Source organism: Salvelinus namaycush, chromosome 22 (assembly GCF_016432855.1).
Source record: "Salvelinus namaycush isolate Seneca chromosome 22, SaNama_1.0, whole genome shotgun sequence".
Taxonomy (NCBI): Eukaryota; Metazoa; Chordata; class Actinopteri; order Salmoniformes; family Salmonidae; genus Salvelinus; species Salvelinus namaycush.
In genome coordinates, this window is record NC_052328.1 from 6,013,019 (window position 1) to 6,037,746 (window position 24,728).

Consider the following 24,728-nt stretch of genomic DNA (forward strand, 5'->3'; position numbering starts at 1 on the left):
AAATACTTAGCTGGAAAGTGGAAGCTAGGTGCTGGTAATTTCTTAGCTAAACTATCTAGAAAAGTGGTTAGCTTTTTTGTTAGATAGCAAGCTAACTGGTTTGACTGTTTATGAACTTCCGTTTGTACCACCACAGTCAAGCAATGCACGAGTTGAAAATATTGAACACGTGTTACACCGAACGCACCGCAACCTAGTGTGGCATCCCCAACCTAGCGTTGCGGACTGCTTATTTGACATTGGAACATGTTTTAAAACAAACATTTAATGCAAATGTAAATTAGATATGAACAAATATCATTGTTAATGTTTAGACAAATATTATTCATACATTATTCATAAATATAGGTTAAATATACTACAGGTTAATGATACTTTTCTATTGCGTGGAGGACTTTAATTTGAACCACTATAAATTCGGTGGCCCGGAAGTACTTCAGTGTTGCTGACGAGGTGCTGATGGGTCGATGTCAACTGGATGAAAAGACAAGATCTATCGCTTCAATACACTGGTAAGGTTGTATGAAGCCCGTCAGTCTGCACATTAACTAAACTGGAACTAGTAGCTAGTTTTGGCGTATGTATTATTTTCAGGCATGACGTGCGATTTGCCAAGTTAGCAGGACTGAACTAGCTAGCCAGCTAACACGAATCATGTCAGATAATAAATTACCTAGCTAGCCAACTTGGTTAATAGCTTTTATTGCAGTGATTATTGGCTGTTTTTAACTTGATATAATAGACTTGATAGCTAGCGTTAGCTGTGACGAGGCAGTATTTCTAACCTATAACGGTATTATACACCCATACTGTTACATCAGAGTTTCTAAATCCAGAGGCGCAAATTGCGAGACTTCCGGGAACGTTCGCGAAACAGACCAGGCCTGGGTTTGAGAAGGCAATGAGAGAAGTGAAAAAAAAAAAATGTCCTTAGTTAATTTTTTTCGAAATCTAAAGACACAACCTAGATTCGAGCCAATGTCTTAAGTAGTTGAACATGTTATTACTCCAACATTGTGAAAGTGACAAACTGGCACGTTTTCGTCAAGAACAACTTTATATCAAAGGAGTGCCTTTGATTTGACTGCGTGCACATGCGCTGTTTGGCGCGAGACGACCGATCCGATGACGTATTTTTTGCGCATGAGCTTAGCTATTCAACGTCGCCATGGCATCGCCTACAAGTGTGATCGGGGATTTCTAATGGAGAAGCAGTTTCTTCCTGTCTTTGGTTACATGCCTGAACCAGAATCTGGGTGTATAGCGGATGTTGAATATGGCGATTCTCCATTAAACCCAGGAAGCAGTTTAATGTCAAATCGGGTACAATAAGTTTTATATTGGATATTCGTTTTTTCTATCAATAGCTATTGAACCAAGCATGCCATGACTGAAAATCGAGAGAGGCTATACGGTCTCGCCTGGTGCCCAAATTGATTACGTTTTGTCGTGCAGAGAGAGTCCATCCTGATGAGCCTTTCCCAGCCAACAACAAATATTCCCACAACTTTAGAATGTTCCCTTATTAAAGTGGAAACTGACAGCGTTTTAATTACTTTGCAGCTAGGAACACAAGCATTTCGCAATAACCTCTGCTAAATATGTCCGTGACCAATATTTGATTTTATTTCCCAGTTTTTGCTGCAAAACCAACTTTATAAGAGGTTTTAAAAATAGGTTATGTTTGAATAAACATTCCATGATGTACACTAAGGCATTGTCAGAATAGATGGATGCTGTTCAATGCATGATTAATATAATTTGTCAATAACTTTCTTGGTTGTCCAAAAAATATAGCTATCAGGTTGTAAATTCCAGCTGGCCTGGTACATTATTTGCAGCCTCCATTCAGGATGCACTGTTTGTTTCAATGACTCAATATTTTGGACAAAACGGACGAATGTAACTCAAGCTGGGAATGTCAAGATCATCAAACTAGCAAGGGCAAGGATCACAAGTCAGTTATAACGTGGCTAATAGGCTAGCGTATCTATTAGGCTAGCGTATCTATTAAACTTGGGCGGTATACCTTATACCGGGGTATATGGCCTACAAGCCCTCAGTCCAGCCTCTGTCTGCAATAGGCTGAGAGTCTGAGCACTGATGGAGCGATTGTGCGTTCCTGGTGTAACTTGGGCAGTTGTTGCCATCCTGTACCTGTCCCACAGGTGTGATGTACTGATCCTGTGCAGGGGTTACACGTGGTCTGCCACTGCGAGGTCGATCAGCTGTCCGTCTTGTCTCCCTGTAGCGCTGTTTTAGGCTTCTCACAGTACGGACATTGCAATTTATTGCCCTGGCCACATCTGCAGTCCTCATGCCTTCTTGCAGCTTGCCCAAAGCACGTTCACGCAGATGAGCAGGGACCCTGGGCATCTTTCTTTTGGTGTTTTTCAGAGTCAGTAGAAAGGCCTCTTTAGTGTCCTACGTTTTCATAACTGACCTTAATTGCCTACCGTCTGTAAGCTGTTAGTGGCTTAACGACTGTTCCACAGGTGCATGTAATTGTTTATGGTTCATTGAACAAGCATGGGAAACAGTGTTTACACCCTTTACAATGAAGATCTGTGAAGTTATTTGGATTATCTTCGAAAGACAGGGTCCTGAAAAAGTGATTATTTTTTATATGCATTGTAGGTAGGTTGCACAGTGGTAGAATAATGTAAAAATAGGCCTAGGCCAACTACGCATCATTTCTTTCATAAGCTTTCCTCAGCTGTAGCCAAAGTGTTTTTTAAATTTTTTTAACTCATTAGGTTTTTCCATCTAGGTATTGTTTGCTCAATTTCAGTTTCTGGCCAACAATATTTTTTTCATTCAAAATAAATCTGTGAATGAGAATAGCATAGACCTTGACTTTCATAATTATTCCCATTTAAAAGCTGAATCTTTAGGACATTTTAAATACTTTATTAGAATAGTTTGGAAAATACTCTTAACTTTAATTTGTCTTAATGCCTTTATGATATTTCAGTTAGTAGGATTAGGCTTTTGGTTGCTTGGTTCGCAATGGCAAGGAGGGATTTGTTTTCTAGCCTTACATGCCTGCATTATTTCAGTCTTCTAATGCTTTGCTCAACTAAGGTTTGTTCAAATTTCTCATTAGATTTTTAGATATTGCTACTATTTAATCTGTCTCTCATTATTACCTTAGGCCTCCCATGTTTTGGGGTTATTCAAAAACCACTTAAAACTTTCTGAGATATCTAGCAGAGTTCTAGGCTTCATTAATTGTTTGATCATGAAATGGTGTGGCAGGAGAAATCATCTAGCATGCATTAAACTGAAAGAGTGGCTTAGTAGGCCAATTCTTATATCAAATGGAGAGAGAATTTGGGCTGCTATAACAAGACAACGGAGTATCCGCTAAATATAGATTTCGGCTATTGCCAAAGATCATCCAGCATTAGAGATTTTTTTCCCATTTTCTGACCAGATATTTTGTGCTGCTTTGGTGAGACTCACACTTAGCTCCTACTACATTGTTCTCTTGCTTTGTGTCAATAAAGCATGTTTATTGAAATAGGCTATAGGAATATAGGCAATGTACTCAATGTCAGCCATGCACTGCCGTGCTGTGAGCTGCCTGATCCAGTTCTGATCAGAGTAATTTGGATAACTGTACTCTATTCTGGTTGTCTGACTTGTTAAAATATATTTTTAAACTTTATTTTTTTTATTTTTTTTTACTTTCACTGAACAAGCAGACAAGCATTATTGTCGAGCCCTGGTTTAGAACATAGGATATTCAGTCATCGTCCCCTAGTTTTTTTGTCTAGTAGTGCTGTCCCCGACCCCAAAAAATGTTGGTTCGACATCGAGTCGTCTGTTATTTCGATTGGTCAATGTTTTTAAACGGGTATTATTCCCTATATAGACACCCTATGTTTTAATAAAATCAACTATGTCGGCTACTGAGCTTGTCTGATGTTTAAGCACACTGATGAATTCATCAAGACACACAAATGACTTGAGGGAGCCAGAGCTAAAGATAACCTGGTTACGCTCCTGCTCTTACGCTCCTAATAGGCTACACAAGGGGTTGCCAACCTTTTCCATTTGGAGTTCCAATTTATCTTACCATTTCTACCGACATGCTAGTTATGATTTTTATATGGACTTTTTCGTGGATCAGTTTCATTTATACTAGTCTTTGTATCTCAATTATCATGTGATTAATCAAAATTCTATAAGTAAATTCTGTTGCCATTACCAACTAAGTAAAAATACCCTACATAAAGGCAACAAATAAAAACATTGCAGCCTGCAAGTAGAAACTCTTGATTTTAAAAATAAATATCCTATAAATCACATTGGCTATTCATGGCCTGTCTGCAAGGAACTTGGAACATTGTATTAACTTTGGTCTGGCCTGAAGCTCAAGCTAGCGAACTTGCAACATTGTATAAAATATTCTGTGCCCTCAATTTCCACTCCAGTGAGCTCCAAACAGACATAGCATTTCATGGCTACAGATGTGATTGCTACGGGGTGATAGACATTTAGACAGGTTACCTTTGTGTTCTGGGGCACAGGGACTATGGTAGTCTGCTTGAAACATGTAGATATTACAGGCTGGGTTATCGAGAGGTTGAAAATGTCAGTGAAGACACTTGCCAGCTGGTCAGCACATGCTCTGTGTACGTGTCCTGATTTAAAAGCTCTTACTCACATCGGCTATGTTGCGTGATGACACAGTTGTTGCGATCAGCTGGTGCTCTCATGCATGGTTCAGTATTGCTAGCCTCCGCACGAGCATAGAAGGTATTTAGCTCGTCTGGTTGGCTCATGTGTCTGGACAGCTCCCAGCTGGGCTTCTGTTTGTAATCCGTGATAGTTTGCAGGCCCTGAAGATCTAGTAGGATTGGATCTTGGTCCTGTATTGATGCTTTGCCTGATTGATGGTTGGAGGGCGTAGCAGGATTTCTTACAATCATCTGGATTAGTGTCCCAGTCGTTGAAAGCGGCAGCTCTAGCCTTTAACTCAATGCAGATGTTGCCTGTAATCCATGGCTTCTGGTTGGGATATGTACGTATTGTCATTGTGGGGACGACATTGTCGATGCACTTATTATTGAAGACGATAACTGAAATATACTTGTAATGAGCATAATGGCTGCCATTCTGTATATTCAATCAATCAAATGTATTTATAAAGGCCTTCTTACATCAGCTGATGTCACAAAGTGCTGTACAGAAACCCAGCCTAAAACGCCAAACAGAAACAAAATTCCTGCCAAGCCCTTAGCACTGAATTCCTTGAGAAACTCTTGCTTGGTTGGTAGTGTGACAGGAGGGACAAGTCTGAGTCTCTGGGGGTTGTTGGCACTGTGTGTGAACATAAATCAAATTGTTACTTCAATAGTAAACGGTACAATGCAGTCATATTCCTATACACCCCACCGTATCCTGTGCATATGCCAAATAAACTTTGATTTTGATAATGTAATATTGATGGAATATGAGTACATTATAGTTAGAACGTATGCACCGGGACTCGCTAGTCTGGGTTCAGAGTCCAGGCTCTGTCGCAGCCGGCCGTGACCCGGGAGACCTGTGGGTTGGCGCACAATTGGCCCAGCGGCGTCCGGGTTAGGAGAGGTTTGGCTGGCAGGCATGTCCTTGTCCCATCGCGCACTAGCGACTCCTGTGGCGGGCCGGGCGCAGTGCCCGATGACACGGTCACCAGGTGTACGGTGTTTCCTCCGGCACATTGGTGCGGCTGGCTTCCGGATTAAGTGGGCATTGTGTTAAATAGCAGTGCAGCTTGGTTGGGTTGTGTTTCGGAGGACGCACGGCTCTCGACCTTCGCCTCTCCAGAGTCCGTATGGGAGTTGCAGCGATGTGACAAGACTGTAACTACCAATTGGATACTGTGAAATTGGTGAGAAAAATAAATATACGTATGCACCGTTTATGAGTTCAACCATCAATTCTCTGACTACGGGGGGGGAACATTACCACCAAATAAGTGTTACAAATGTCCTTACATACAGTTGAAGTCAGAAGTTCACATACACTTAGGTTGGAGTCATTGAAACTTGTTTTTCAACCACTCCACAAATTTCTTGTTAACCTCTCGGGGATTGTTCGGGACGCTAGTGTCCCACCTCGCCAACAGCCAGTGAAATTGCAGGGCGCCAAATTCAAACAAATCTCAGAATTAAAATTCCTCAAACGTACAAGTATTTTACACCATTTTAAAGCTACACTTCTCGTTAATCCAACCACAGTGTCCGATTTCAAAAAGGCTTTACGGCTAAAGCACAACATATCATTATGTCAGGACAGCGCCTAGTCACAGAAAGCATTCAGCCATTTTCCAACCAAAGAGAGGTGTCACAAAAAGCAGAAATATAGATAAAATTAATCACTAACCTTTGACGATCTTCATCAGATGACACTCCCAGGACTCAATGTTAAACAATACATGTATGTTTTGTTCGATAAAGTTCATATTTATATCCAAAAACCTCAGTTTACATTGGCGTCATGTTCAGAAATGCCTCAAACATACGGAGAAATTGCAGAGAACCACATCAAATAACAGAAATACTCATCATAAACTTTGATGAAAGATACATGTGTTACATAGAATTAAAGATAAACTTGTTCTTAATGCAACCGCTGTCAGATTTCAAAAAAGCTTTACGGCAAAAGCACAATATTCAATAATCGGAGTACAGCGTTCAGCCACCAAAGCAAGCCATGCAGTTACCAGCCAAATTGTGGAGTCAGAAATGGCATTATAAATCTTCACTTACCTTTGCTGATCTTCGTCGGAAAGCACTCCCAGGACTCCCACTTCCACAAGAAATGTTTGTTTTGTTCGATTACGTCCATATTTATGTCCAAATACCTCCGTTTTGTTTGCACGTTTAGTTCACTATTCCAAAGGCACAATGCGCGAGCGCAAAATCCAGACGTAAAGTCAAGAGTTCCATTACAGTTTGTAGAAACATATCAAACGATGTTTCCAATCAATCATTAGGTTCTTTTTATAATAAATCTTCAATAATATTCCAACCGGACAATAGCGTATTCATTACAGAGGAAAAAGAAGGAACGGCGTGACCGCGCAGTAAACAACTCATTGGCCTCAGCCTAGTCCACTTGTTGAAACAGCTCTTATTCGACCCCCTTCCACAATAGAAGCCTCAAACAACTTTCTGAAGACTGTTGACATCTGCTGGAAGCCTTGAAGTGCAATCTGGCCCCATAGACACAGCATATTAGATAGGCAATCACTTAAATGAAACTACAAACCTCAGATTTCCCACTTCCTGGTTGGATTTGTCTCAGGTTTTTGCCTGCCATATGAGTTCTGTTATACTCACAGACATTATTTTAACAGTTTTGGAAGCTTTAGAGTTTTCTATCCAAATCTATGCATATCGTAGCCTCTGGGCCTGGGTAACAAGCAGTTTACTCTGGGCACCTTATTCATCCAAGCTACTCAATACTGCCCCCCTTTCCCAAAGAAGTTAACAAACTATAGTTTTGGCAAGTCAGTTGTGTTATGCGCAAAGTAGATGTCCTAAGTAATTTTTCCAACAATTGTTTGCAGACAGATTATTTCACTTTTAATTCACTATCACAATTCCAGTGGATCAGAAGTTTACATACACTAAGTTGACTGTGCCTTTTAAACAGCTTGGATAATTCCAGAAAATTATGTCATGGCTTTAGAAGCTTCTGATAGGCTAATTTACATAATTTGAGTCATTTGGAGGTGTACCTGTGGATGTATTTCAAGGCCTACCTTCAAACTCAGTGCCTCTTTGCTTGACATCATGGGAAATCAAAAGAAATCAGCCAAGACCTCAGACAAAAGATTGTAGACCTCCACAACTCTGGTTCATCCTTGGGAGCCATTTCCAAACGCCTGAAGGTACCACGTTCATGTGTACAAGCAATAGTACGCAAGTATAAACACCATGGGACCATGCAGCCGTCATACCTCTCAGGAAGGAGACGCGTTCTGTCTCCTAGAGATCAATGTACTTTGGTGCGAAAAGTGCAAATCAATCCCAGAACAGCAGCAAAGGACCATGTGAAGATGCTGGAGGAAACCGGTACAAAGGTATCTATATCCACAGTAAAACGAGTCCTATATCAACATAACCTGAACGGCCGCTCAGAAAGAACGAAGCCACTGCTCCAAAACTGCCATAAAAAAGCCAGACTATGGTTTGCAACTGCACATGGGGACAAAGATCATATTTTTTGGATAAATGTCCTCTGGTCTGATGAAACAAAAATAGAACTGTTTGGCCATAATGACCATCGTTATGTTAGGAGGAGAAAGGGGGAGGCTTGCAAGCTGAAGAACACCATTCCAACTGTGAAGCACCGGGGTGGCAGCATCATGTTGTGGGGGTGCTTTGCTGTAGGAGGGACTGGTGCACTTCACAAAATAGATGACATCATGAGGCAGGAAAATGATGTGGATATATTGAAGACCTCAGTCAGGAAGTTAAAGCTTGGTTGCAATGGGTCTTCCAAATGGACAATGACACCAAACATACTTCCAAAGTTGTGGCAAAATGGCTTAAGGACAACAAAGTCAAGGTATTGGAGTGGTCATCCCAAAGCCCTGACCTCAATCCCATAGAAAATTTGTGGGCAGAACTGAAAAGGTTTGTGCGAGCAAGGAGGCCAACAAACCTGACTGTTACACCAGCTCTGTCAGAAGGAATGGGCCAAAATTCTTAAACTTATTGTGGGAAGCTTGTGGAAGGCTACCCGAAACGTTTGACCCAAGTTAATCAATTTAAAGGCAATGCTACCATACACTCAATTAGTATATGTAAACTTCTGACCCACTGGGAATGTGATGAGAGGGGAAAAAAAGCTGAAATAAATCATTCTATTATTCTGACATTTCACATTCTTTAAAATAAAGTGGTGATCCTAACTGACCAAAGACCGGGAATTTTTACTAGGATTAAATGTCAGGAATTGTGAACTGAGTTTAAATGTATTTGCTAAGGTGTATGTAACCTTCCGACTTCAACAGTACATAGAACAGACCTGCAGATTCCTGCTTTAAGGAAGAGTTAGGAGAACATTAACACCAAAACATGCTAAATTGGTTGTCAGAAGGTTTTTGCTAACATAGAATGTTCACATAACTAATGGAAAACTGGACACTCAAACATCAGGAGAACATTACGGGTAACATTACAAAAACATTCTCTCTCCCTTGAATTGTTAGCTGGGTTCCCAGCTAGCTAGTTTAATGATTGGCTAGAAACTTCAGCGAGAATTTGAAACTTGTCTGCTGAAGTTGGGACTTGGGAGTATTCAGAATCATTCTGTTTTTATAGCGTTAGACATTATGCCGTAGTTCAGTGAAAATCACTACAAGAAATGTGCGTTAGCTGTCATCCTGGCCTGATATTGGCTACAATAGCACTTCCCAAACTAGGGGCCCTGATTTGAAAATGTGGTCGCGAGAGAAACTCTGAAATAAAATAAAAACACGCTGGTTCATAGAACCGGGTTTACGGTGCTAATCTCCGGTAGTCAGACTTGCGAAAAGACCCTTGATGTTATTTTCTATACAGAAGATCATACAAAATTGCCCGATCTTATGAACTTCCCAATACCTTTCTGATGCATTTGTCACTTCAAACCATACTTCCTTCAGATTGGAATACTGTCAAAAGTACTGTCAGACTAATTTTTCTAGCCCCAATTAAAAAAGTATATGTTGGATGTTAATTACATCACTTATTTTTTTACATGGTGGGGTTGCAAAAAAAAAGATATATTTTGGGGTCGCGGGACAAGAAAAGCTGAAACTCCTGGGCTACACTATCTAGCTACTTCCCTCTCCCTTACTGCTGTGACTGGGGTCGAAGGACGCCCTGTACCTCTTTGTGTTGTCGGCTTGCTGTGTAAACTCTCCACATTGAGCAGTGTAGACTGTATCATGGTGACATCCAGATGGTTACTACCAATATTACAAGTTATTTATTGTGTAGGCTGCTATTCTACTCTAAATAAAATCAAGTGGGAATGGAACAAATTAGAGATGGTGACCAATAGTACAAGTTAAACTACATGGCCAAAATTATGTGGACACCTACTCAGTGAATATTTCATTCCAAAAATTATGGGCATTAATATGGAGTTGGTTCCCCCTTTGCTGCTATTCCAGCCTTCACTCTTCTCCGAAGGCTTTCCACTAGATGTTGGAACATTGCTGCGGGGACTTGCATCCATTCAGCCACAAAAGCATTAGTGAAGTCGGGCACTGATGTTGGGCAATAAGGCCTGGCTCGCAGTCAGTGTTCCAATTCATCCCAAAGGTGTTTGATGGGGTTGAGGTCAGGGCTCGACAAACCATTTCTGTACGGACCTCACTTTGTGCATGAGGACATTGTCATGCTGAAACAGGAAAGGGCCTTCCCCAAACTGGAGATAAGGGACCTAGCCCGAACCATGAAAAACAGCCCCAGACCATTATTCCTCCTCAACCAAACTTTACAATTGTCACTATGCATTGGGGCAGGTAGCGTTCTCCTGGCATCCGCCAAACCCAGATTTGTCCGTCGGACTGCCAGATGGTGACGCGTATCTCATCACTCCAGAGAACGCGTTTCCAGAGTTCAATAGCGGGCGAGCTTTACACCACTCCAGCCGATGCTTGGCATTGCGCATGTTAATCTTAGGTTTGTCTGCGGACTGCTCGGCCATGGAAACCCATTTCATGAAGCTCCCGACGAACAGTTCTTGCTGACGTTGCTTCCAGAAGCAGTTTGTAACTCTTTAGTGAGTGTTGCAACCGAGAACAGACAATTTTTACTCGCTACGCCCTTCAGCACTCACTGGTCCCGTTCTGTGAGCTTGTGTGGCCTACACTTCGCGGCTGAGCCTTTGTTGCTCCTAGACGTTTCCACTTCACAATAACGGCATTTACAGTTGACCGGGGCATCTCAAGGAGGGTAGACATTTGACAAACTGACTTGTTGTAAAGGTGGCATCCTATGATGATGGCATGTTGAAAGTCACTGAGCTCTTCAGTAAGGCCATTCTACTACCAATGTTTGTCTATGGAGATTGCATGGTTGTGTGCTCGATTTTATAAACCTGTCAGCAACAGTTGTTGCTGAAATAGCCAAATACACTAATTTGAAGGGGTGGATGGAGAAGAATTCACACTTGTTTTTTGTAAGATAAAAAATATGATTTCAATATTTATAGCTCTTAAACAAAGCGTGCCATGACTGAAAATGATATATTCTGAATCGGGAGGATGGAGAGAAATACATGCCTTTTTTATTTTTTTGTGTGTGAATTTGTTATAAACAAAATTTTGGGGGGGATTTCATTCTCCAATAGCTCTTAAACAAAGTTTTCTATGACTATGAAAATTATATATTCTGAATCAGGGGAGGATAGAGAAGTCCATGCCTTTAAAAAAAAAAATATATATATATATATTTTTTTAACTTTATTTTGATTTCAACCTTCAATAGCTCTTAAACTATATATTCTGAATTAGAATAGAGGGAGGATAGAGAAGAATCTATACTTTTTCCCCCTGGGGGGGTAAAAAAAAAAGGCACCATTCTCAAAAGGTCAAAATAAAAAGTTACATGCAACTGAAAAAATGCCTTTTCTGGAAAAGTATAGTTTTTGACCTAGTACACATGCGCAAAATCCACCTCCAGTAAAATCACTCATTACTGCCACGCCACAGGTCGGCTGGTCCAGCAGCAGGAAAGGTCATTGATTTTTATCACCTACAGCAGTGTGTGAATGTCATATCGATCTGTTGTTTCACCCCTGCTACACGAAATGCAATATTTCATGCAAGTAGATTAAGTAGACCATATAGGGTACTTTTTTACAGTTGTATGTTTCTAGATAGCCTTATTCAGTGTATTTTCATTCAATTTTTTTATATTGCAGAAGAGATGGATTTGGCGCATGCAGAATACTTTGATTCTCTCCAGACAAGGCATTTTTTTCGGTTGAATGTAACTTTTTATTTAGACCTTTTTTGGAAGTACGCACAGTCCGTAACTGCAGTAATGACGATAGTTGCTCAGCAAAACTACATTCTTTGCTATGTACCGACTGTATTTTGACATTATTAAGCTTGAAAAGCTGGTGAATGGCTGCTTCGGGAAGAATCCCGGAACATATCCCAGTCTGTGCTAGCAAAATAGTCCTGTAGCTTAGCATCTGCTTCATCTGACCACTTTTTTTTATTGACCGAGTCACTGGTGCTTCCTGCTTTAATTTTTGCTTTTAAGCAGGAATCAGGAGGATAGAATTATGGTCAGATTTGCCAAATGGAGGGAGAGCTTTGTATGTGTCTGTGTGTGGAGTAAAGGTGGTCCAGAGTTCTTTTTCTTTTTTTCTCTCTCTGGTTGCACATTTATCATGCTGGAAGAAATGTAAGTTTCCCTGCATTAAAGTCCCTGGCCACTAGGAGCGCCACCTCTGGATGAGCGCTTTCCTGTTTGCTTATGGCCGGGTACAGCTCATTGAGTGCGGTTTTTGATAGTGGTATGTGTAGAGCGGTAGTCTGTCTGTGACTAACTGAGGGAGATAAAGTGTGTGTTTGCATCCCTCTAGTCTAGGTGAATGCTGGCCAGAATGAGGCTGCACAGCATTGTTTGTCAGTTCTGATAGACATCTCTCTTTATCAGTGTTTCCCCTATATATATTTTATTTTTTAGCAGTGGTGGTAAAGTGAGTGGGAGGGGAGGTGGGGCGCGTAGTGGGTGTAGCGCGTAGTGGGTGTAGCCAATGGCATGGTCTCAGACAACATTTTAAAGGCCTGGCTCTTGGACGAAGTGTTTTAACCTGTTTGGCGCAGGTGTGCCGATAGCGTCCCACCTGGCCAACATCCGGTGAAGTTGCAGAGCGCGAAATCCAAACTACAGTATTATAAATATTTAACTTTCATAAAATCACAAGTGTAATACATCAAAATAAGCTCTTCTCTGACTTCGTGTCAGATTTCAAAAAGGCTTTACGGCGAAAGCACACCATGCGATTATCTGAGGACAGCGCCCCGCATACAAAAGCATGAAAAACATATTTCAACCAGGCAGGTGCGCCACAAAGTCTGAAATAGCGATATAATAAATGCCTTACCTTTTGATCTTCTTCTGTTGGCACTCCAAAATGTCCCAGTTACATCACAAATTGTCCTTTTGTTCAATAATGTCCTTCTTTATATATCCATAAAAACTCAGTTTAGCTGGCGTGCTTCAGTCAATAATCCACCCAGTTTCCCTCCATCAAAATGCATACAAAATGAATCCCAAACGTTACTGATACATTTTTCCAAACAAGTCAAACAACGTTTATAATCAAACCTTAGGTACCCTAATACGTAAATAAACGATACAATTTAAGACGGAGAATCGTTTTTGTCTTTAGCGGAGAAAAATACCAAAGAACGCCTCTTCCACACGCTTGGGAACACTACAGCCAAAATGGGAGCCACCTAGATAAACTACAATTTCTGGCTCATTTTTACAAAAACCAAAAGAAAAAAAATGACTTGACATCTAGTGGAAGCCCTAGGAACTGCAATCTGGGAGGACTTGGCTTTATAATAAAAGTGATAGCCATTGAAAATCGGGGTAGACTGTTTATTTATTTATATTATTTGCGGGGGGGGGGGGTTTAGTCCTCGGGGTTTTGCCTGCAATATCAGTTCTGTTATACTCACAGACATAATTTTAACAGTTTTATAAATGTTAGTTTTCTTTATAAATCTACCTCTAGTCTAGGTGAATGCTGGCAGAATGAGGCTGCATTGTTTGTCAGTTCTGATAGACATCTCTCTATCAGTGTTTCACCAAAAAAAAAAAAAATGTCTTTCCAAATCTACCAATTATATGCATATCCTAGCTTCTGGGCCTGAGTAACAGGCAGTTTACATTGGGCACCTCATTTATCCAAACTTCCGAATACTGCCCTCTATCCTAAAAAAGCTAAACTTAATTTCAGTCAATTCTACACATTTTGCCATGGGGCTGAGAGAAAATTTGCGGCTTTGAAGCTAATTTCCTACACATTTTGCCATGCCTTATGCCGTGTTCTAATTCTGAGTGACTCAATGCCCCATTACTTGAATTGTAGATTTTCCCTGACTCTTACTTTTATTTAGGTGATTGTTAGTTCTCAGATCTTATATAAAAAAAATATAGCTCCATCTTTATACAGTTTACACTGAATGTTTTACCACCCGAAAATTGTGTTTATAAAATAAATACAAATTGTAATATTTTTTTTTGTCGTGGTGGCAACGATTTGGCAGCGGCAGCCCACCGCTGCTAAATGAATATATGGAACGCACTGCTTTATCTTTTGTTCGCTCTTTTTTGTTCTCTCACTGTAACTGTGTGTGTGTTGTAGGTGAGTTCGGGTGAGGATGACAATGACTCACGTGGGGGCAGTAGTTGGTGCAGTAACTGCAGTGATGGCCATCCTGCTGCACTCCTCCATTCACAAGATAGAGGAGGGACACCTAGCTGTTTACTACAGGTATGATCCATGACCCCCAACCCTCTGTCATCCATTCACCAGGTAGTGAAGTACTGTGAATAGAAGGTTCATATTTTTGGTTAATTTCTGTGTTTTTAGAGGAGGAGCTTTGCTTACCACACCCAATGGCCCGGGATACCACATTATGATGCCCTTTCTTACCACCTACAGATCAGTACAGGTACTACCTCTCTTACCTTTGAACCCTGACCCCTGACTTCTAACTCTGGCTACTACATCATGCTGGCCTTTATTCCATCTACAGATCAGTTCTAAAAAAAAAAACTTTCTCTTCCAGACGACTCTTCAAACTGATGAGATAAAGAACGTGCCTTGTGGAACTAGGTAAATCTAGAACGGTTGCGTGGTGTTTCTGAAAGGTGTTTGTGTGTGGCGGAGGACGTCGACCATGTTTGTGACCATGTTTCTGGTGTGTTCTCTCCACAGTGGGGGAGTGATGATCTACTTCGACCGTATAGAGGTGGTCAACATGCTGGTGCCCTCATCTGGTAAGACCTTCAGAACTATTAGCTAACAGGGTAGATCCCTAGGACACACCTACGTTGTCCCCGTTGCTATGTAGGTGGAAAGGGGGGGTGACGTTTCTACTTTCCTAGTGTATACTAACCTCTCTTTCTCTCTCTTCGAAGTGGTGGACACGGTGAAGAACTACACAGCTGATTATGACAAAACTTTAATTTTCAACAAGATTCACCACGAACTCAACCAATTCTGCAGCGTACACACTTTACAGGAGGTCTACATCGAGCTGTTTGGTGAGTACGCACTCACTCACTTGTATATCTGTTGAGACACTTTCTATACATCAGTGTAACTCTTTTCTTTCTCTCCTGCGTCTTGGTCTGTCAGACATCATTGATGAGAACCTGAAGATCGCGCTGCAGAAAGACCTCAACTCTATGGCGCCTGGACTGACGATACAGGTACACACACACACCAGGGTTGGGGTCAATCACACACACACACACACACACACACAAACACACCAGGGTTGGGGCCGATTCCAATTCAGGAAGTAAACTTGGCGTAAAGTTGTAATTTCATTTTACTTCCTGATTTGACTGAATTAAATGGGAATTGACCCCAACCCTGACACAAACACACTCACCTGAGTGGTTGGGCGAATTCAGCAGGAAGCGATGTTTTGGAACATTCAGATAAGAATATGCTATGTAGAACAATAATGCCTCTCTGACATGTAGAATAAGGAATCACGTCAGTGCTATTTGTGGCACGTCTATCTGCAGCGTTTGACAACCAGGGCCTAAAGTTAACACCTGCCAAATGCGGGTAGATTTTGACATTGGCGGGTAAGATGTCTATTTCACCAGCCACGTTGGAGGGTGGTTTGTGTTCCACAGTGGCCAAGTATGATCACATTTATAGCAAAAATAAATGCTGCAGTAGCTGTTTTCAAAGTATTTCTGCCGTTTTTGTTTCATAGCTGGTAAATTAATCACACAAAGTCAAAGCACTATACTGAACAAAAATATCATCTACTTTGACCATGTAGCGGTGGTCAATACGCACAAAAAGCTTATTTCTCTCAATTTTTTTGCACGAATTTGTTTACAACCCTGTTAGTGAGCAATTCTCCTTTGCCAAAATAATCCATCCACCTGGCAGGTGTGGCATATCAAGAAGCTGATTAAACAGCTTGATCATTACACAGGTGCACCTTGTGCTGGGAACAATAAAAGGCCACGTTAAAAGGTGAGGTTTTGTCACACAAAATAATGCCACAGATGTGTCAAGTTTTGAGGGATTGGAATTGGCACGCTGACTGCAGGAATGTCCACGAGCTGTTGCCAGAGAATTGAATGTTAATTTCTCTACCGTAAACTGCCTTCAATGAATTTGGCAGTACATCCAACCAACCTCTCAACCGCAGACCACGTGTAACCATGCCATGTCATGTGAAATCCATAGATTAGGGCCTAATGAATTTATTTCAATTGACTTTTTTCCTTTATATGAACTGTATCTGTAAAATATTTGAAATTGTTGAATGTTTATTTTGGTTCAGTATACGAATTTTACAATGACCTATCCCACCTTGCGCTGCAACACTGCCTGGCTTGGGGCTGTGCACATGTAAAGAGCTGAGTGAAAGATTCATTTTTAGAAGTGCTGCGCACAGGTATAAAAGTTGGTCTCATTTACTTGAAAAGAAAGTCTACTAAAGTGAGACTGTCCATGTGTTTCTTGGCTATTTACATTTTTGTTCACAAGCTAGGTTGTTTTTCAATGTTTGGGAAGAAGACAAAGCAGCTACTAGTCAGACTCATTCTCACAGGCACAAACATGACTCATGTCACATTACCTGGTAATCTCCCACCCTTAAAGGGGCAGGTGCCATGTTTTGTTTCTTCTGTGTTCTTTTGGTTAAAAGACTCGGGACACCAAAAATGAAATTAAACAGTATACCACAATTCTTCTTACTCGTAATACATGTATTGTTTCAGAAACATTACAAAGCATGTTCATTTGTGTTTTGTTGGTGTAATTGTAGGGGGGAGGGATGTTGGGCTGGTTAAAAATCTGAGTGGCTGGTGGACCAAAAATGTAATGTTATTCCCTGCGTTCGGCTACTGAACGGGGCTCTGGATTGTATATACTGAGTGTGTCTCATGTCCCAGGCTGTCCGAGTCACCAAGCCCAAAATCCCAGAGGCCATCAGGAGAAACTTTGAGCTCATGTGAGTGTTCTCTCTCTTTTTCATTCGTCCAGTGTCTCACTCTATTTCTTTTTCGTTCTCTATTTGTTTCGTTCTTTCTATAACCCTCACTGTGTGTGTGTGACCTTCTCTCTTTCTCTCTCGCTGTGTGTGTAGGGAGGGGGAGAAGACTCGTCTGTTGGTAACAGTTCAGACTCAGAAGGTTGTGGAGAAAGAAGCTGAGACCGAGAGGAAGAAAGCCGTCATCGGTAACGTAGCAACACTCCATCTCATTAGTATACGTACTTACAGTATACAACCAATTTTTGTGTATCTGAAAACAACCTGTACATCTGAAATAACTGGCGAGCTAAGTGGAGCTAATACAACACAGGTTGTATTTTGTAATCCTTTCAAAACCGTAACACTATATACTCTCTCTTCCTTTCCCCACCGCACACCGCTGTCTTTCTCTCAGAGGCTCAGAAGCTGGCTGAAGTAGCACAGATTCATTTCCAACAGAAGGTGATGGAGAAAGAGACCGAGAAGAGGATCTCTGAGATAGAGGGTGTGTGTCTGTCTGTCTGTCTGTCTGTCTGTGTGTGTGTGTGTGTGTGCGTGCATATTAATGAACTCTGTGTCTATTTCAGACACTGCGTTCTTGGCAAAAATGAAGGCCAGGGCTGATGCGGAGTATTATACAGCAGCTAAGTTTGCTGAAGCTAACAGGGTATGACATGTCTATATATATATATATATATATATATATATACACACACACACACACACACACACACACACACACACACACACACACAAAAACACACACTCTGACATCATCTCTCTCCCATCTTTCCAGTTGAAGTTAACACCCGAGTACCTTGAGTTGATGAAGTACCAGGCGATAGCAGCCAACAGTAAGATCTACTTCGGCCAGGACATCCCTAACATGTTTGTCGAGGGACACAGCCCTACCCAGGACCCTGAGCCCCCGAAAGCCTCTGAACAGGCCAGACACTAAGGTCTGAGATTAGCTGTCTGTCTGTCAGTCGACGGGTTTGAGGGACAAAGGAATGTGAGGGGTCATTCCCCTAATTGGGGTGCGTAAGGCTTTAATCTTAATTCTATCGGCCAGGGAGGGAGAATGGGGATTGGTTAAAAAAAGGATGGGGGAGAGAAGCATGGAAAGAGAAATAAAAAAGTGAGGGGGTGGGGGAATCGCAGCGTAGATAGAGGGAGAGAGCGAGCGGGTCTGTCTACACCTGTGTTGAGCAGGCAGTCGGTGGGAAGGATCAGTAGAGGCATTAATGCTGATATCTGGGCTGGGTTGAGTGTCAGGCAGGTGGCTCTCAGGCGCCCTGCTCTACATGTGCAGCTTTGCATCGGATGCAACTCTTGGCTTTGTTTTTTGGAATTGTATGATTTTTTTGTTTGTTTGATGCTTTATGCAAAATAATGAATTTATATTTAACTTGAACATTAAGTTCAGCCTTACTGTCTAATTTGTTTTTAGCCTAACTAGAATGTAAAGAAGGCAACACTAATTCTGAACTAAAGGGTTTCTGGTTCTGATTCTAAATGGGGGTGGGTTTATTGGTACTCAATCTCTTTCTAGTCATCCACAGTTTGTGTGTTTGCATGTGTGAGAGAGCAAGAAAACAAGCAAGTGTGTGTGAGCCCATACTCCACTCTAACCCCAGAGCAGATCTGAGCCAGGACAACGAGACACTACAAACCTTCAGACTCTCTGTCGGCACATGGGTTGGACTTCTTGTAAGCGCATAAACACCCGGTGGAACTCCTTAGAACCTAAGTGATTCTATTATAACTCTGGGGGGGACTGAGTGAAAATAGTTTTTCTGTAGTGGGCCTAAGGGCTGCGAGAGTACTGGCTTGTATTGCCATTCTTAGCTAAAGGGCTTCTGGGTAGTGTAGTTTTGGTGTGTATTTTCAGTTGGGAATCTAGTGTCAGTGGAATAGTTGTAGTTAGATGGGTTGATTTCTGTTTGAGAGTGAGGTGAAACAAATGATCTAGGATCGGGTAACCTGGCTGGCCGAAAGACACTGACGTCAGACTTGCCCTTATTATTTTTCTGTTTACTATGAAACACCTCCAGTAAGAGAATACAGGACTACTAATATAAGGGCTGTTGACTGTTTGCCTGGAACCACTACACTGCATGTCTGCTTGTTTGACTGGGTGTCGATGTAGAGTGCAGTGAGCCATGTGTGGCTATTGAATGCAAAAGCAGACAAACTGGCTCCGGCTACATTGACACAGGTAGAGCGGAAGGCCGACGCTTCTCTCACGCCATCGTTCCGTTCGAACTGAGCTGGCTCTGATATTTTTATTTTCACATCGTCCATTTCAATGTTTTCAGCATGATTCCAGGCCAACAACTGTGGTTGTGTAACCAAGCCAGCTCAGTACATCTTGGTTTTACTTCACTCGGTTCAGCTCTGTAGTTTTTTTTAGTTTGTATTAGTAGGTAGAGAGGTAGCGTTAGTGTTAACTCTCAGGAAAGAGCTTGAGGTGACTAGTGACTTAGGCAGACAGCGTCATACTGTATAATATATATATATATTACGTGTATCTCATATACGTGTATATCTATATGGCTTGTATATCCCTATATGGTTCTTTATACAGAATGGCTGTAGTGCCACGTTCAGGCTCAGAAATGACAGGCGTAGGAATTGACAGGTTTACAGAGATAGACTTCAGTTCAGTAAAGCTACTAGGGCGCTTCAGTAGATGAACCACCACTAACAGGGAAACTACTCTGGAGGAGTGTAAACACAGTGGGTTCACAGAGTTAGCCAGCGAACTTTGATCAACGCTCAGATCTAGGCTAGCTCTTGAATTTCAGGTTCGTTAAGAAATAAACTCTTATCAGTCGTTTGGAATGTTGAGTGAGTCAGTTACTGTGCCAATTTCAAGTGTATATAAATTTGGAACATGAATCCAGAATATTTAGGAAAGTTAGCTGGTGAACTCCTTCAATCGTGCCCTGTGACATCACGCTACCGTGCTGCTGTTTACTGTACTTGATCTCACCAATCGTCTTTCTCCTATGGCATTGGTGGCGGGTTTAAATTAGAAAATGCAGAAAAGGATGGAATTAAATTTGTCATGGAAATAATTAACACGTTTTTGTGAATGTTACTTTTGTACAATTTTCATAATTTGAACGGTCTTATTTTAAAAGATTTATATGCAATTAAAAGTTCAAGTTTTGACAATGTTCGAATATGTAAAATAAAACCTATTTTGATACCACAATGTGTGTCTGTGTGATTTTTAAAACTGCAGCCTGAAGCTGGGTTTTGTCTAGTCACAAAATGGATGAAAATAGTCGGAAACGGAGTGAGTGAAACGAGGTAGCCTAAAATTTTACGTTGTACATTTTAAAAACAGTGTGCCCTAGTGCCAGTGAAGTAAAAAAAATTAAGTACTACTTAAGTAGTTTTTGGGGCATATGAACTTTACTATTTATATTTTTGACAACACTTTCTTCACTAAATTCCTAAAGAAAATAATGTACTTTTTACTCCAAACATTTCCCCTGACACCCAATAGTACTCATTACATTTTGAATGCTTAGCAGGACAGGATAATTGTCCAATTTATACACTTATCAAGAGAACATCCCTAGGTATCCCTACTGCCTCTGATCTTGCGGACTCACTAAACATGAATGCTTCGTTTATAAATTACAGTGCATTATGAATGTATTCAGATCTCTTGACTTTTTCCACACTTTTATGTTACAGCTTTATTCTAAAATTGATTTAATCGTTTTTTCCCCCCATCAATCTACGAACAATACCCCATAATGACAAAGCCTAAACTGGTTTTTAGACATTTTAGCAAATGTATTAAAATATAAAAAGATCACATTTACATAAGTATTCAGACCCTTTATTCAGTACTTTGTTGAAGCACCTTTGGCAGTGATTACAGCCTCGAATCTTCTTTTGGTATGACGCTACAAGCTTGGACAACCTGTATTTGGGGAGTTTCTCCCATTCATCTCTACAGATCCTCTCAAGCTCTGTCAGGTTGGATGGGGAGCGTTGCTGCACAGCTATTTTCAGGTCTCTCCAGAGATGTTAAAGTCCGGGCTCTGGCTGGGCCACTCAGAGACGTATCCCGAAGCCACTTCTGCATTGTCTTGGCTGTGTGCTTAGGGTCGTTGTCCTGTTGGAAGGTGAACCTTATCCCCAGTCTGAGGTCCTGAGTGCTCTGGAGCAGGTTTTCATCAAGGAACACTCTGTACTTTGCTCCGTTCATCTTTCCCTTGATCCTGACTAGTCTCCCAATACCTGCCGCTGTGAAACATCCCCACAGTATCATGCTGCCACCACCATGCTTCACCATAGGGATAGTGCCATGTTTCCTCCAGACATGACACTTGGCATTCAGGCTAAAGAGTTCGATCTTGGTTTCATCGGACCAGAGAATCTTGTTTCTCATGGTCTGAGAGTCCTTTAGGTGCCTTTTAAGGCAAACTCCAAGTGGCTGTCATGTGCCATTTACTGAGGAGGTACTTCCGTCTGGCCACTCTACCATAAAGGCCTGATTGGTGGAGTGCTGCAGAGATAGTTGTCTTTCTGGAAGGTTCTCTCATCTCCAGAGGAACTCTGGAGCGCTGTCAGCACACAGCCAAGACAATCCCACAGTTGACAGTGCATGTCAGAGAAAAAAACAAGCCATGAGGTCGAAGGAATTGTCCGTGGAGCTCAGACGACAGGAAACGTCTTCCATTTAAAAATTGATGGAGGCCACTGTTTTCTTGGACCTTCAATGCTTCTTTCCCAGATCTGTGCCTCGACACAATCCAGTCGTCTCTGAGCTCTACGGACAATTCCTTCGACCTCATGGCTTGTTTTTTTCTCTGACATGCACTGTCAACTGTGGGACCTTTTATATAGACAGGTGTGTTTCTTTCCAAATCATGTCCAGTCAATTGAATAAAACTACAGGTGGACTTCAATCAAGTTGTAGAAACATCTCAAGGATGATCAATGGGAACAAGATGCACCTTAGCTCAATTTTGATTGAAAAGAATACTGAATACTTATGTAATTAAGCTATTTCAGTTTATTTACATTTTTTAAAATACATTTGTAAAAACCTGTTTTCGCTTTGTTAATATGGGTTATGTGTTGATTGAGGGAATCAATTTATGTAATCCATTTTAGAATAAGGCTGTAACGTAACAAAATGTGGAAAAGGTCAAGGGGTCTGAATACTTTCTGAAAACACTCTAAATTAGTTTTTATATTTTATTTATTACAGAGGTCGGGACCTCTGTGTCCTCATCCATAGCTATGGCCCTGGCAGGTGGTCCGCAGCCACATCTCTCTCTGTTTATATATATATATATATATACGCAGCAAAAAAAGTAATGTCCCTTTTTCAGGACCCTGTCTTTCAAATATAATTTGTAAAAATCCAAATAACTTCAAAGATCTTCATTGTAAAGGGTTTAAACATTGTTTCCCATGCTTGTTCAATGAACCATAAACAACTAATGAACATGCACCTGTGAAACGGTCGTTAAGACACTAACAGCTTACAGACGGTAGGCAATTAAGTTCACAGTTATGAAAACGTAGAGGCCTTTCTACTGACTCTGGAAAAACACCAAAATAAAGATGCCCAGGGTCCCTGCTCATTTGTGTGAACGTGCCTTAGGCATGCTGCAAGGAGGCATGAGGACTGCAGATGTGGCCAGGGCAATAAATGGTTATGTCCGTACTGTGAGATGCCTAAGACAGTGCTACAGGGAGACAAGACGGACAGCTGATCGTCCTCACAGCGGCAGACCACGTGTAACAACACCTGCACAGGATCGGTACATCCTAACATCACACCTGCGGGACAGGTACAGGATGGCAACAACTGCCCGAGTTACACCAGGAACGCACAATCCCTCCATCAGTGCTCAGGCTGTCCGCAATAGGCTGAGAGAGGCTGGTTTGAGGGCTTGTAGGCAAGTTGTAAGGTAGGTCCTCACCAGACATCACCGACAACAACATCGCCTATGGGCACAAACCCACCGTTGCTGGACCAGACAGGACTGGCAAAAAGTGCTCTTCACTGACGAGTCGGTTTTGTCTCACCAGGGGGGATGGTCGGATTTGCATTTATCGTCGAAGGAATGCGCTTTACACAGAGGCCTGTACTCTGGAGCGGGATCGATTTGGTCTGGGGCGGTGTGTCACAGCATCATCGGACTGAGCTTGTTGTCATTGCAGGTAATCTCAACGCTGTGCGTTACATGGAAGACATCCTCCTCCCTCATGTGGTACCCTTCCTGCAGGCTCATCCTGACATGACCCTCCAGCATGACAATGCCACCAGCCATACTGCTCGTTCTGTATCAGTGTTCTGCCATGGCCAGCGAAGAGCCCGGATCTCAATCCCATTTAGCACGTCTGGGACCTGTTGGATCAGAGGGTGAGGGCTAGGGCCATTACCCCAGAAATGTCAGAGGACTTGCAGGTGCCTTGGTGGAAGAGTGGGGTAACATCTCACAGCAAGAACTGGCAAATCTGGTGCAGTCCACGAGGAGGAGATGCACTGCAGTACTTAATGCAGCTGGTGGCCACACCAGATACTGACTGTTACTTTTGATTTTGACTCCCCCCCCCCCCCCCCCCCTTTGTTCAGGGACACATTATTCCATTTCTGTTAGTCACATGTCTGTGGAACTTGTCTCAGTTGTTGAATATTATGTTCATACAAATATTTACACATGTTAAGTTTGCAGAAAACAAATGCAGTTGACAGTGAGAGGACTATTTATTATTATTGTTATTTATTTGTTTTATTCTTTACATTTAGGGCCTGATTTAGCTGACATCTGTTTGTAGTTTTTCCCCTTTAAAAAAACAGCCCCTTCCCACAATGACATCTCATTCATGAAGTGTCCAGATTTTTGGGGTGGGAAAAGAATGTGCAAAGCTAAATAAATATAAACATTCGGTTTGATCTATTTTTCTATGTTTCATGATGTTAGTCTGTTTGTCTCACTCATACAATTCCACCCTATTAGGCTAAATTATAGAGAAAATGTATTACATTTCCAAAAATGTAAATACCTTTTGATATAGAAGTTAAAATCTTCAAACGTTTACCATTATGCTAGCTCAATGTCCATCATCAACAGAGCTATGGCTAATTCTAGACAAAAAAAATACTCTGTTAGTTTTCACACTTAAGATTATGCACCCTACATGGTGGAAAATGCACGTAACGGGGTGGACATTTTGTTAGGAAAGATAGTAAATAATATATTTATATTTGATGTACAGTTTAGATGTGTATTTGTTTGCTAATTACAGTACAATTACTGCAGTGCCTTCAGAAAGTATTCACAGCCCTTGACTTTTTTCACATTTTGTTGTGTTGCCTGCATTTATAATGGATTCAATTTCGATTTTTTGGTCACAATACCCCATAATGTCAGTGGACTTACATTTAGAAATGTTTACTAATTAATTAAAAAGGAAATGTTTTGAG

At 41.4% G+C, this 24,728-nt stretch overlaps 1 protein-coding gene across 1 annotated transcript; it reads left to right on the forward strand.

The window, feature by feature from the left end:
* Positions 1–400: 400 nt before the first annotated feature.
* On the forward strand, positions 401–20,480 carry erlin1 (ER lipid raft associated 1). Its single transcript, XM_038960264.1, has 12 exons — positions 401–512; positions 14,392–14,520; positions 14,620–14,701; positions 14,819–14,865; positions 14,968–15,029; positions 15,171–15,296; positions 15,391–15,464; positions 17,181–17,239; positions 17,375–17,466; positions 17,676–17,765; positions 17,848–17,927; positions 18,057–20,480. The coding sequence occupies exons 2-12, from the start codon at positions 14,408–14,410 to the stop codon at positions 18,216–18,218; spliced, it is 987 nt and encodes a 328-aa protein (XP_038816192.1). The 5' UTR covers positions 401–512; positions 14,392–14,407; the 3' UTR covers positions 18,219–20,480.
* Positions 20,481–24,728: the final 4,248 nt, after the last annotated feature.

What these genes read in the sequence shown, in the direction of transcription:
- erlin1 (XM_038960264.1), top strand. Translation starts at nt 14,408, where the DNA reads ATGACAATGACTCACGTGGGGGCAGTAGTTGGTGCAGTAACTGCAGTG. An exon ending in CCACCTACAGATCAGTACAG is followed by an intron (nt 14,702 to 14,818) that starts GTACTACCTCTC and finishes TTTCTCTTCCAG; the next exon opens with ACGACTCTTCAAACTGATGA. An exon ending in GAGGAAGAAAGCCGTCATCG is followed by an intron (nt 17,467 to 17,675) that starts GTAACGTAGCAA and finishes TCTTTCTCTCAG; the next exon opens with AGGCTCAGAAGCTGGCTGAA.